General features: G+C 29.4%; 1 protein-coding gene across 1 annotated transcript in view; it reads right to left on the reverse strand.

Annotated features, from left to right (window-relative positions):
• Positions 1–7,267: 7,267 nt before the first annotated feature.
• LOC111623261 (protein saal1-like) overlaps positions 7,268–15,217 on the reverse strand; it is a 51,120-nt gene continuing 43,170 nt past the window's right edge. Inside the window, exons 6-7 of the mRNA XM_023365785.1 lie at positions 12,321–12,400; positions 7,268–7,331 (exon numbers count right to left, since the gene is read on the reverse strand). Of these exons, the coding sequence (XP_023221553.1) occupies positions 7,268–7,331; positions 12,321–12,400 (144 nt within the window). The remainder of the gene's footprint in view (positions 7,332–12,320; positions 12,401–15,217) is intronic.

The raw sequence follows: 15,217 nt of genomic DNA on the forward strand, positions 1-15,217 counted from the left end.
TGGAAAATAGTGATTCTTACATTTTAAGCTTTGTTAAAAAAATATTTTAAAAGGCTGCACAAAAACATTGAGTGGGCCGCATGTGGCCTGCAGGTTGGACATGGTGGCTCTAGACTGACGTGTGTTAGATCAAAGTTTGATTAATCTGTATGTACATATAATCTATAAGTAAAGTATTAAGTGGACTCTTAGTTGTAAGATGTATTTCCTACAAACCTGTGATTGATTGACTCTCCCTGTCTAGAAATTCATTTCTATGAATATGATTTTATAGATTTTTTTTGATATTGTATTTATGTAGGAAATAAACCAACAATCAATGCTTTACACTACAATTAGAAATATTCTACTGTGATTAAAAAGTATCAGGAATGGTTCATTTAAACTACACATGTGCAAGAGGGTGCTGTCATCATTTCTTCATCATTTATTATTACATTCAACTTTTAGCAGCAATTCATATGTCATTGTCTGTTTTCATTTGCAAATTCTAAAGTAAATCATTTTTCAAAATGTTGAGTGTAATTGTGAAAGAACAAGCATTAAATTTTGTTTTCAAAATAGAATTACTTCTACAAAAGCATTGGAAATGTTGCAAAAAGCCTTTGGTGATAATAATCTACCAAATGCAAGGGTTTTCCAGTGGTACAAGATGTTTGCGGAAGGCAGAGAATGCATTGCAGATGAACCACACTCTGACAGACCATCCACTTCAACTGATGAACAACACATTGCTTGAGTCAGAGATTTGGTGCCAGATGATCATCATTTAACTCTATTAGGGAAGTTATTGTTCCAGTATTATTTGGATCTTGTCAAGCAATTTAAAAAAATCATTTGGGTTTGTTTCTTGAGTCATCCTGAAAATGTTGAATTTTTTCAAAAACAACAATGTATTCAGATGGCCGAGGAAATGTTTTCTCAAGGTGAATCATTCTTAAAAATGCATCATTGTGGATGATGAAACACAGATCTATGCTTTTGACACCAATACAGCTCAACAATCAAGTGACTGGTGCTCAAAAGTTGAAACAAAAGAAAAACAAACCATGTCAAAGTCTGTAAAAAAATCAAGGTCATGTTGAGAGTTTTCTTTGATTGTCATGGTGTTGTGCATCACAAATTCCTCTTGACAAGCCAAACTATCAACAAAGATTATTATTTGAGCATTTTGCATCATTTCCATGAAGCATTTGGCAGAAAACAACCCTATTTGTGGTGAGAAAATACATGGATTTTGCATCACAATAATGCATCTGCTCACAATTCTCTTGTTATTCGTGAACTTTTGGCCAAAATTCAACAAATATGGTTCTGCAAGCTCCATATGCACCTGATATGACTTATTTTACAATTTCTTAGATGTTTTTAATTTTACACCAATAGTTTTTATTCAGTTTTTGTCTATCACTGCATTCAGAATTTCTAAACGAAAGGTGATAACATATGGCATTTTCTTCTAAAATGTCTTATTATAATTACAATGACTTCAAGTTATTAAAATTTACATTGATGAAGGTAAAAATCACTGCAATATTAACATTTTCAAAAATAGGTTGTGATTTTTATACCAAGTACAGTTTCTTCAATTACTACTATACAATTAAAGAAAATAAAATGAATCTCTATGAATATATAATCAGTCACATAAAATATCATTAAACTTAACTGTATTTTCACTGTAACAATTTTGTTCTTAACTATAACTTCAAACTTTTTATAAGAAAATTTTTGGTAATAATCCATATTCTCCATCAGTACTTAAGAGTAACTTTCTGAGACAAATGGTGGAAACAAAGTGATTAAAATCTTTAAGTGTGCAATTACAGTAAAAACAAATTGAAGATTTTTGCAAATTCAACTACAAGGAAAAAAAGTTTAAAGTTGAAATAGATCTTGAATATACTTTTAATTCTTGATTTAATTATGTTTTTTGTCCAACAAATAATAAAATTTATATAATCTTTCTATATCAAAAATACATTCAAAGAATATAAATTGTACATACAATTACAGTAAGACCCCGATTAACACTGATTTGATATAACACATTCTGCTCAAAGCCTAAAAGACAGCTAAAAATTTATGCTGATTTGACCTGTTGGGGTGGTCATGCAGAAGGCAAACCTCTGAGTAGCTACTGCAATCAGGCTAGCTACTGACAACCAAAATAAAAAATAAAAATACCCTGTGGGTCACACATATTTATTTACAACAAAACATATACTAATAAATTATACAGTATTTTGTATGTATTTTAATGTGAATTTTTAATTTTTTTCACTTAACTTTTTAATATCAACATGTATTTGTGATGTTGTACAATATAGTTGGTTTTCTAATTTTTTTTTTATAGATCAATCTATTACGACTTTTACATTTAACAATCTTCAATTCTGAAAAAAAAAAAAAAATTCACAAAGCTAGGTGATTCCCATTGCTGCTGTAATGCTCATGCCAGTTTTTTTATGTTAGGGAATTTATCATTACAGATGTATTTTGTAAAAAACTGAACTTTGTCATCTGCCTCAAACATATATTTCAATTCAGATGATGACTGGAGATCTATTAAATCTATCTGCAAATTTTTTGGAGCTTGTTCCACAACAATGACAAATGGACATAAGAAAATATTAAATATATTCTCATAAATTTTTAAATATGAAAATCCTTCTTGAAATTCTCTTAGTAAATATACCATATTTACTCGCATATAAGACAAGGTTTTTATTCATTTATCACAGCTTCAAATTCCTAGGTTGTCCTATATGTGCGAGTGAAAGATTCTTTGCGTTTTTGCAAATAATTTTTGTGAACCATGTATTCACATTTTTTACCGGATGCTCACACTCGTATTTAAAANTTACTTCTAAGCATTTAATATTGTAATATTCTAATAAATTTTTAAATATTAAAATCTCTCTTGAAATTCTCTTAGTAAATTAGTAATTTCTTGTGCATATTTAGAAAAATATTTTACCACTTTTAATTAAATTTATGTAATTTTGAAAGATGGATTGTAGTTTTTGATTTTAACTGACTTTCATAAATTTTGAGTTTTGCTATGAATGCTTTTATATTTTGATAATAGTCTGTGGTCAATTTGTTTTTACCTTGAAGCTGCTTATTAAGTTCATTTAATTTCATTGTGATATTTGTAAGTAAACATAAATCCAAAAGCCACTGTCCATTGCATAATTCAGGAACATTCTGGTCATTTTCATTCATACATTTTAAGCTTTGTTAAAAAAATATTTTAAAAGGCTGCACAAAAACATTGAGTGGGCCGCATGTGGCCTGCAGGTTGGACATGGTGGCTCTAGACTGACGTGTGTTAGATCAAAGTTTGATTAATCTGTATGTACATATAATCTATAAGTAAAGTATTAAGTGGACTCTTAGTTGTAAGATGTATTTCCTACAAACCTGTGATTGATTGACTCTCCCTGTCTAGAAATTCATTTCTATGAATATGATTTTATAGATTTTTTTTGATATTGTATTTATGTAGGAAATAAACCAACAATCAATGCTTTACACTACAATTAGAAATATTCTACTGTGATTAAAAAGTATCAGGAATGGTTCATTTAAACTACACATGTGCAAGAGGGTGCTGTCATCATTTCTTCATCATTTATTATTACATTCAACTTTTAGCAGCAATTCATATGTCATTGTCTGTTTTCATTTGCAAATTCTAAAGTAAATCATTTTTCAAAATGTTGAGTGTAATTGTGAAAGAACAAGCATTAAATTTTGTTTTCAAAATAGAATTACTTCTACAAAAGCATTGGAAATGTTGCAAAAAGCCTTTGGTGATAATAATCTACCAAATGCAAGGGTTTTCCAGTGGTACAAGATGTTTGCGGAAGGCAGAGAATGCATTGCAGATGAACCACACTCTGATAGACCATCCACTTCAACTGATGAACAACACATTGCTTGAGTCAGAGATTTGGTGCCAGATGATCATCATTTAACTCTATTAGGGAAGTTATTGTTCCAGTATTATTTGGATCTTGTCAAGCAATTTAAAAAAATCATTTGGGTTTGTTTCTTGAGTCATCCTGAAAATGTTGAATTTTTTCAAAAACAACAATGTATTCAGATGGCTGAGGAAATGTTTTCTCAAGGTGAATCATTCTTAAAAATGCATCATTGTGGATGATGAAACACAGATCTATGCTTTTGACACCAATACAGCTCAACAATCAAGTGACTGGTGCTCAAAAGTTGAAACAAAAGAAAAACAAACCATGTCAAAGTCTGTAAAAAAATCAAGGTCATGTTGAGAGTTTTCTTTGATTGTCATGGTGTTGTGCATCACAAATTCCTCTTGACAAGCCAAACTATCAACAAAGATTATTATTTGAGCATTTTGCATCATTTCCATGAAGCATTTGGCAGAAAACAACCCTATTTGTGGTGAGAAAATACATGGATTTTGCATCACAATAATGCATCTGCTCACAATTCTCTTGTTATTCGTGAACTTTTGGCCAAAATTCAACAAATATGGTTCTGCAAGCTCCATATGCACCTGATATGACTTATTTTACAATTTCTTAGATGTTTTTAATTTTACACCAATAGTTTTTATTCAGTTTTTGTCTATCACTGCATTCAGAATTTCTAAACGAAAGGTGATAACATATGGCATTTTCTTCTAAAATGTCTTATTATAATTACAATGACTTCAAGTTATTAAAATTTACATTGATGAAGGTAAAAATCACTGCAATATTAACATTTTCAAAAATAGGTTGTGATTTTTATACCAAGTACAGTTTCTTCAATTACTACTATACAATTAAAGAAAATAAAATGAATCTCTATGAATATATAATCAGTCACATAAAATATCATTAAACTTAACTGTATTTTCACTGTAACAATTTTGTTCTTAACTATAACTTCAAACTTTTTATAAGAAAATTTTTGGTAATAATCCATATTCTCCATCAGTACTTAAGAGTAACTTTCTGAGACAAATGGTGGAAACAAAGTGATTAAAATCTTTAAGTGTGCAATTACAGTAAAAACAAATTGAAGATTTTTGCAAATTCAACTACAAGGAAGAAAAGTTTAAAGTTGAAATAGATCTTGAATATACTTTTAATTCTTGATTTAATTATGTTTTTTGTCCAACAAATAATAAAATTTATATAATCTTTCTATATCAAAAATACATTCAAAGAATATAAATTGTACATACAATTACAGTAAGACCCCGATTAACACTGATTTGATATAACACATTCTGCTCAAAGCCTAAAAGACAGCTCAAAATTTATGCTGATTCAAATTATCGTGGCATTTGATTAATTCATATATAATATGATTATACCCAAACATGAACCAATCAGCAAAAGATGGCAATTCATCGTAGCACTATACTTTCCTTAGATCTTTGTTTGTTTGGTGCAATTTTGGAAATAATATATCATAGATGCCATAGTCAATATAGACTTTGCTTGGCAAGAATTAACTGATAAATGCATGAACAGAGTGTGAAATAATGTATGGCTGGAGGTATTCAAGAATTCTCAATGAGAAGAGCCTATCTTTGACAAAATTGTCAACCTAATCGATACAGCAGGACTAGGAAATGTAGATGAGCAGGATATTGAGAAGTGACTTGAGGTTTCTGATGAGAGCCTTACCAACAACAACCTTCAAGAACTGGCAGAATAAGAAATTCATGTAGAGAACTGGAAAATAGTGATTCTGAAAACAAAGAACCAAAAGAATTTCTCTACAGATTTCCTTAGTAAAAGTTTGGTAATAATAACTGAAATTGTTGATCAAAATTGGAGCGAATGATCCAGATTTTGAAAGGAGTGCAAAAGTAAGTCGAGGCAATCTGTATGCAATCTCCTGCTACCAACATTTCCTTAAGGTAAGAAAAAGAAAGCGACAAATAAAACTACATGACTTTATTGCAGAAAAAAAAAAAATCAAGAATTTCAGAAGAGCCAGAACTTTCATCACAAAAAATGAACTTTACATTTCTGTGTGCATATGCTTGTGTGTTATTTAACATATACTATTATGCAAATTAATATAAAAATAACGTAAAGTAAAATCTGTTTATTTTTGGTCACATGTTCCCCTTTCCCTATTTACTTTGTGTTAAAATGACCTTGTTTAATGCTGTTTCATTTAGTGCTTTGTCATCTATGAACATATCCCCTGCGTTAAGCGGGGTTTTACTGTATTACTATCTATACAGTAGGCCCTTAATTTAAAAGACTAATTGACCTTAATTAAAGGAAAAGGACTACTATTGTTGAATCTGATAAATCAAATGTGTTTTAAAAACATATATTAATAATGAACTTACAATAAACAGGAAGTATTAAAATGTTTTTATAATGTATAAGTATGAATAAAATATTACTATAATATACATTGAGTAATTTATACTCGTTGACTCATTGACCCAACCTTTCAGTATGTTCTATTTGTGAATAAAAAAAAGGTTATAAATTTTTCCTTTAGATCAAAACTTTCATCAATTAAGTCCAAAGTCTGTTAAAGTGAGATCTATTAAATCAAGTGTATTTTTTTCTGGATACATTTAAGATTAGGTGTAAATTAGATGGACATTTTTTTATAGTGGTTAATCATCCTGAATACCTTTTCTCCCCCGTCTTTAAACAATTTCTGTAACATAGTTGTTCACCAATTTTATATTATTTAATTCTAATATCTTTTGGCTAAAAATCCAATTTTATGGTCAGATTAGAATCACATTTTAAATATATGGCTAAAACAAAACACTTAATACTTTTTATTTAAACAGCACAGGTATTAACTTATTTGAAAAAGTTTATAGCCAAATTTTATATTTAAAAATCTGTAAAAATCATGAGAAAGTAGCAAACATTAAACTATTTGAGAAGTCAATTCTTTCTTTTTCTAATATCTTTTGGCTAAAAATCCAATTTTATGGTCAGATTAGAATCACATTTTAAATATATGGCTAAAACAAAACACTTAATACTTTTTATTTAAACAGCACAGGTATTAACTTATTTGAAAAAGTTTATAGCCAAATTTTATATTTAAAAATCTGTAAAAATCATGAGAAAGTAGCAAACATTAAACTATTTGAGAAGTCAATTCTTTCTTTTTTGTAAATTATGGCAATGTTGAAGTTTTATATTATAAATAATTTTCAGATTTATAAAAACAAATAATACATGTAGTAGGAAATAAATTTATAAGAATAAATAATATTTATTTAAAAATGAAAAATAAATTACCTAATAACTTGTACTAAAATCGGAGGATCTGTTGATCCAACAAGTGTAATTATTTGTTCACTAAATAAACATAAATTCATTATTATTAATTGTTTAACATTTAATAATTTTAAAAAATATATTACTAATAACAATTTTAAAATATTTTAAGTGTTAATAGATAAATTATGTTTATAAATTATTGTATTTTATACTCAAAAAATTTTTTCTGTTATTTATATTTAGTAAAAATCAAATAAAATTTAGATATTTAAAATTATATTTCTTCTCAACAAATAAATTAGAGAGAGATTAACAAAATATATTATAATGAGACAAATCACAATATATATCTACATTTTTCCTAATACAGTGGGTGATCGGTTAACGAACAGATCAGATGATAAACACTTTCACAAAAGATTTTTATGTTTGGACAATGAACACATGATCAGATAACGAACACACCACAGAACAAAAACAAGAAGAAGCGATGTAAAATAATGAATACCGATTGATTTTCCCTTGTCTTCAGGTAACAATTTGAAACTTTACCAGAGTGTGGGAGATGTCGATATTGACGCACAAGCCGGTATATACCAATCGGATAGTATTCCTCCGAACTTTGAAACTCTCCTTTGTAATTCCTTTTCTGATAAAACAATTCTTTTATGTATTTGTGAGACTGTTGGGTAGGCACTTGTTAAGTTTTGCATCTTGTTTTTCTTTTCGAAAGGTGAGAGTATAATAGCAAAGCTAGAGAGTGGGCAGAAGATGTCTGATGTTGCTAGGCAATATGGCTTGAACAAGTGTACAGTAGGCTGCAGTTCAATCTTATTTAAGAAAAATACTGTATAATCAAGAAGACTCAAGCAGCTAAAGCAGTAACAAAAATCACATCTGAGAAATAAAGAACATCGAAGAGTTCATAAGGGAACCTGAAACGGGTCTGATGACAGAAGAAGCTATGAACTCTTGAATGAAGAACACCAAGAAACTCGGTGAGATATGTTTTCTTCTGAAAAAGAGGATTAATGCCGATATTAGTTATTAAAGGTCCTTTGAAGAAGTGGGAGAATGTCAGAAAAACGGTCTTAGAATGGCATCCAAACCAGGTTGAGGCTTGGAGATTTCTACAATTGCAATGCTATTAATTACTTCCGAAAAATCCTGAAGAGAGAAAAGCAATTGACATTAGACAGATTATTTAACGTTTTCAAATGGAAAAAACATGACTAATAAAAAAGCAAGACTGTGTATGTATGTATTTTTATTATTACATACAGGTATACCTCGCCTTACGTCGGTAATTGGTTCCAGGAAAACGACTTAAGTCGAAAAACGACGTAAGTCGAATTTACTTGTTTCCGAATCTACTTGTCACTAGGCTAAACCATAAATTACCATTCCTGGTTTTGTATTTTATTTATTACTGCATTTTTAATAATATATGGTTAATAAGAATCTATTTTAAGCTTACAAACAAATAAATTTTAGTTTTTAATATAGTACAGAAAAAAGTAATCTAAATTTACGAATGCATGTACTGTACTGTAAATACAGTACATACTTGTAAATGTATATATTTTAATATGATTTTATGTGCTTTAAACGCTTTTCTAGTGATATTACGACTTCAATATTTGTGGCGGACAGACGTAAAGTCAAATAAAATGACTTAAACTTGATTTTTATTTATCCATATACGGTTTTGACAAACGATGTATAATCGGGAACGACGTAACTCGAAACGACGTAAGTCGAGGTATACCTGTATAAATAAACATAGTAAAAAAGTACAGTGAAAACTGCCTAGGCGACCACCTGCATTTGACGGGCACCTGTCAAAACGGGCAAAAATTTCTGGCATGGAATAGTTTATCCATAGAGTCATCGTATAAGTTACCTGTATTAAACAACCACCTGTGTAACGCAACCGCGGGCATTGATTTTTGGTCCAAAACAACATACAACAACTGTAATAAGCGACCACTTCCGCAAATATATCTGGTCTAAACTATTGTTCAACAATGTTTCCCCCTTCTCCCACCCTTGAAATTAGGTACAGGTGTTAATGAATTAGTCTAGCAATAAAGGAAATTCATTTGTTTGTTCGAAATTGTCCAAAAAACGAAAGAAATGCAAAGTGCTGTTGTTAGAAGATCGTGTTAAAGTTATCACAACAGCAATTAGCGGCAAAGTTTAACTGTGGGAAAATGAAATTTATTAGTAGACCTACAGTATTTTCCTTGGGGGTATAAAATATCGTACACGATACCATTAATTGGCTGATCTCATCGTTTGATAAATTTTATTTTTATTTATTTATTTATTTTGAAACTCATATACAGTACATGTGTGATAAATAGTTTCTGTATCAACCTACCTTATTTCCACGATATTTTTATAAAAATAATATCCAAGTAATTTTTGCGGGCAAAATATTCAAAAAACAATAAACGCATTAATGCAAAAATCAGTTTTACAGGCAGCCTTCCTTTTTCGATTCCGCAATGACAATGTGGCATGTAATGAAATTGTATAATGTGAAAAAAATAATAAAATCGTTTTATTATTAATTAATAATTTTTGTTATTGTACTTAAGAAAATATTAAATATTAAAAAAATACAGTATTTTTAAAGTTAAAATAAGATTAAACTAACGAATACCAAAACCAAAGTGATGTAGAGATACGACGCGCATGTATATCGCTGACATAATACATGTAACTGAGGAGCGAACGAAAACAACCAAGTCGAATCAATTAAGTCGGAAAAAAGAAAGTGTGCATTATATTCAAGAAAATGCAACTATTTTATTAATCTTTAAAATATTAGTATTAAATCTATCTTATAAAATCACGACGACTCCTGTAAATCAAGTTATCCGATAAGAATAAAATACACCTTGAGTTTTGCTTAGTAAAATATGTATGAAAATACGGTATTAGAGCACCACCTGTATTGGACGACCACCTGTCTAAAAGACCACTTTTTGAAGGAACCGTGGGTGGTCACCATAGACAGGTTTTACTGTATATATTTTTCATTTTTGGGTGTCTCCAGAATGAATTAATTAAATTCCCATTAAAACGTATGGTAAAATCGATAATTGGTTAACGAACAATTCAGATAGTGAACAAAGTCTTGGAATGGATTATGTTCGTTAACCGATCACCCACTGTATTATAATTTTATTAATTTTAAGAACAAGTCAAAAACATTTAATTGATTAGCATTTTTTAGATTTCTCAGATCTCTTCTAGAACATCAATTTTAGAAAACAATGTAATTTAAAAATATCCAAATCTTTTAATAAAGATCTTTTTTTCCTTTAGCCATTTTTAAATTTATTAGTATACTTATTTAACTATTTTATATTACAAACAATAATTATTATTTAAAGTATTTTATATACTTTATTTTATTTTATTTTTTAATACTTTTTATTTTAAATATCAAATCAATAAAGGGAGAAATTTAAATTCCAAAATTAATTTATTTACAATAAATAATTTAAACTCACTTTTTTCACAACTAAAAACAACTTTAACAAAATCATTATTTATTATGTATAATTAAAACAAATTTATTTATTTAATTAAAACAATATTTACTGAATGATGAAATGTGTGATCACCAGGTAAATATTCATAAATCTCAAAAATTTTTCAGAAAAAGCTATTTAATATTCAAATGACTGCTGTGTATAAGGGATTTATAATAGGAAAAGGTTTGGTGCAAATTTGGAAAGAGAAATGGGTGCATATGTACAGTACTTATTTAATTTTAGAGCAAAATCATTGATTTCCTTGATATATCAATCTAAAATTAAGTAAATATGGACTTTAATCCAAATGCCACAGAAACATTCTAATGTACAGGGTTTGGTTTGATTTATTTGTTTATGGCAATGTGACATGCAGGCAATCTGTCAAGGAAAGATGCCTCCCAGGAGGACTTTCTCAGGGAAAACAACTCTTATTTAGGTGTTACTACAGTAGATCGTCGTTTATCCAAAAGCCAGTTATCCAAAACGTCGGTTAACTGAAAGCATTCCAGTCAGCAAATTTAAATTTTCACTAGTGCTGTGGCGCTGCAATCTTTGGCTATGTCTTGGCTACTCCAATATTTTTTTTGTTTGTGTGTGTTTTAGCTGGCAGCACTGGCATTGTTGTGTAGTGTTTTTCTGAGGACTCTGTGTCAAGATGTGTGTCATGCTTAATCAAATCGTTTTTGATACTAGATTAACTTCTAAAATATAATTTTTTTTGTTTTTATATTTTTCAATATATTTATTTTGTTTGTACAAAATAAAGAAATAATTTTTAACGATACAATAGCCACAGTTATTATAATAAAAATTTTCGTTAGGCTTAACATCGACGAAAATTCAATGCGAAGCGACATGCAACGGAGAAAAATTTCAACATGGGATACGTTAATATATTTTTTCATATATAAATCAGTTATCCGAAAAATAAGTTATCCAAACAACTCCAGTCCCCCAATTGATTCGAATAAATGACGCTCTACTGTAATGTGAAGAAAACCTAAAAATGTGACCAGCTTGTTGGCAAGGTGCAAACCCATAACAAACTACAAGTGTTCAATGGTTTTATCCACTTGGCCTGTACATTAGAGCCTGGTGGGCTCTAGCATACAGGGTGTCCCCCATAAGTCTGGAATCATAGAAGATATAACAATCTTTGTTTACTCTTTTACAGGTAAATCATGGCACTAATAAGGAACAAATTCGTTATTTAAATGGTAAATTCCTGCAATAAGCAAGAAATCACCAAAGAGTTAACCGGGTTGCATTCAGATTTCCTACCAATCTGGATGTAGCCTATTATATTCTTTGATGATGTCAGGCTGACTGCAGATCCTACTATTTAAATAGCTTAAATTCATTCCTTCTGACTCAGTGCTTTGTTTTACTTGTAAAAAATAAACAAATATTGATATAACTTCTATGGTTCCAGACTTAGGGGACACCCTATATAAATCTGATATTACAAAAAAGAAAATTTATAAATGAGAAATTTATTTAATATAAATTAACTCACACTAATTTATCATTCTTGGTAATATATTCACAAATATCTCCAAAGAATGCCATGTTTCCTAATATTCCCACGATTATTTCCTAGAATAAAAAAAAATTAATTAATAAAAATATTGTTTTAGAAGATCAATACTGTATTACAGATGTAGAATGGGTCAGCAATCTATTTACGATTCAATCTATCTAAAAACTGATTGAAACTTATGATAACTTAATTTTTAATATCCATTCCTTACCAAAAAGTATATCATTAATTTATTTATTAAAAAAAGATAGAAAATAAAATTATCAATCTAATGTGAAAACAGTGTTATTAATACAGTAAACACCCTGATTATGAACATCCTAATTAATGAACGAAAGCATCACCAATTCTCCTTTGTAATAACATGTAATTTCCATCTGAAATAACAAACAATTTTTGACAGGCTGTCCAAATTAATAAACTCATCTTTCTCACCATATTCACAATTTTCTCACACTACAGAAATTAATGACATCATTTTCCAAAAGTCATTAGGTAGCATTGTATGCTATGCAGATGTCATATAACAGATTTTTAAGGTCTTTTAACTGTCATTTACTCTAAAAATGATCTGTCTAATGTCTTGACACTGTATTTTCTGCATTCTAGTCTTCTGTCATTGGCACAGCAAAACTTCTCATAAATTTTGCCTTCTGAAGACTTCATACATTTAGATCATCACAGCTATAACAGTTTTTCTCAAACATGCATTCATTGAGGTTATTATACTGTAATACATATTCTATGGTATACTATACTCTATTTACAGTACAATATGAAGTAATTAATTGTAAATTCTGTTGTTCTGCAGTACCATGACTAGAAGCATTGCCAAAGATCAGTGTAAGAGTCTTTTCTCACAAATAAATTATAAATTCTGAAAGTCATTGATGAGAAATGAAAGAAAATAGAGATAGCTCAGAAATCTGGTATTTTCAAATTGAGCCTATCAGCAATCATTGCAGGTCATACAAAAATTGAAAAAATGCATGTTTTCCAGATTGAAAAATAGATCAGATTGACCAATAAATTAATTTTTCAATAATTAACATAATCCATTGGTCACATAATTATGCAGTAAGAATCAGCCCACTATCTTAGAGAATCCAGGTTTAAATATAATTCAGACTTTCATAATTTATATTAGTAGTATAACCTTTGGGTGTTGTTTCCTATCCTTCATGAATGCAAACTAAGACCCCATGCAATTCAAATCATTTACAAAGTTTGAAATTATGGCTCATGATATGGTCTTCATGTACTAATTACTAATGTCTTATATTGACCAATTACCCAATCAATCATTAACATAACATTATAATTTTGAATGAGGTGATGATTTATACAATTTATTGTTTTTAAATGTTATAATTAAATTATTCTAAAATAATTATTTTAGTTAACAAATAATGTATTAAGAGAAATTAAAAATNATTGCAAAAATCATAGACGACTCAACAAATAAATTAGAGAGAGATTAACAAAATATATTATAATGAGACAAATCACAATATATATCTACATTTTTCCTAATACAGTGGGTGATCGGTTAACGAACAGATCAGATGATAAACACTTTCACAAAAGATTTTTATGTTTGGACAATGAACACATGATCAGATAACGAACACACCACAGAACAAAAACAAGAAGAAGCGATGTAAAATAATGAATACCGATTGATTTTCCCTTGTCTTCAGGTAACAATTTGAAACTTTACCAGAGTGTGGGAGATGTCGATATTGACGCACAAGCCGGTATATACCAATCGGATAGTATTCCTCCGAACTTTGAAACTCTCCTTTGTAATTCCTTTTCTGATAAAACAATTCTTTTATGTATTTGTGAGACTGTTGGGTAGGCACTTGTTAAGTTTTGCATCTTGTTTTTCTTTTCGAAAGGTGAGAGTATAATAGCAAAGCTAGAGAGTGGGCAGAAGATGTCTGATGTTGCTAGGCAATATGGCTTGAACAAGTGTACAGTAGGCTGCAGTTCAATCTTATTTAAGAAAAATACTGTATAATCAAGAAGACTCAAGCAGCTAAAGCAGTAACAAAAATCACATCTGAGAAATAAAGAACATCGAAGAGTTCATAAGGGAACCTGAAACGGGTCTGATGACAGAAGAAGCCATGAACTCTTGAATGAAGAACACCAAGAAACTCGGTGAGATATGTTTTCTTCTGAAAAAGAGGATTAATGCCGATATCAGTTATTAAAGGTCCTTTGAAGAAGTGGGAGAATGTCAGAAAAATGGTCTTAGAATGGCATCCAAACCAGGTTGAGGCTTGGAGATTTCTACAATTGCAATGCTATTAATTACTTCCGAAAAATCCTGAAGAGAGAAAAGCAATTGACATTAGACAGATTATTTAACGTTTTCAAATGGAAAAAACATGACTAATAAAAAAGCAAGACTGTGTATGTATGTATTTTTATTATTACATACAGGTATACCTCGCCTTACGTCGGTAATTGGTTCCAGGAAAACGACTTAAGTCGAAAAACGACGTAAGTCGAATTTACTTGTTTCCGAATCTACTTGTCACTAGGCTAAACCACAAATTACTAATTCCGGTTCTGTATTTTATTTATTAATGCATCTTTAATAATATATTTATTAATAAGGATCTATTTTAAGCTTACGAACAAATAAATTTAGTTTTTAATATAGTACAGAAAAACGTAATCTAAATTTACGAATGCATGTACTGTAAATACAGTACATACTTGTAAACGTACATATTTTAATATGATTTTATGTGCTTTAAACGTTTTTATAGTGATATTACGACTTCAATATTTGTGGCGGACAGACGTAAAGTCGAATAAAATGACTTAAACTTGATTTTTATTTTTCCATATACTTTTTT

This window comes from Centruroides sculpturatus, unplaced genomic scaffold (assembly GCF_000671375.1).
Source record: "Centruroides sculpturatus isolate CEXI.00-Female unplaced genomic scaffold, Cexi_2.0 scaffold262, whole genome shotgun sequence".
Classification (NCBI taxonomy): Eukaryota; Metazoa; Arthropoda; class Arachnida; order Scorpiones; family Buthidae; genus Centruroides; species Centruroides sculpturatus.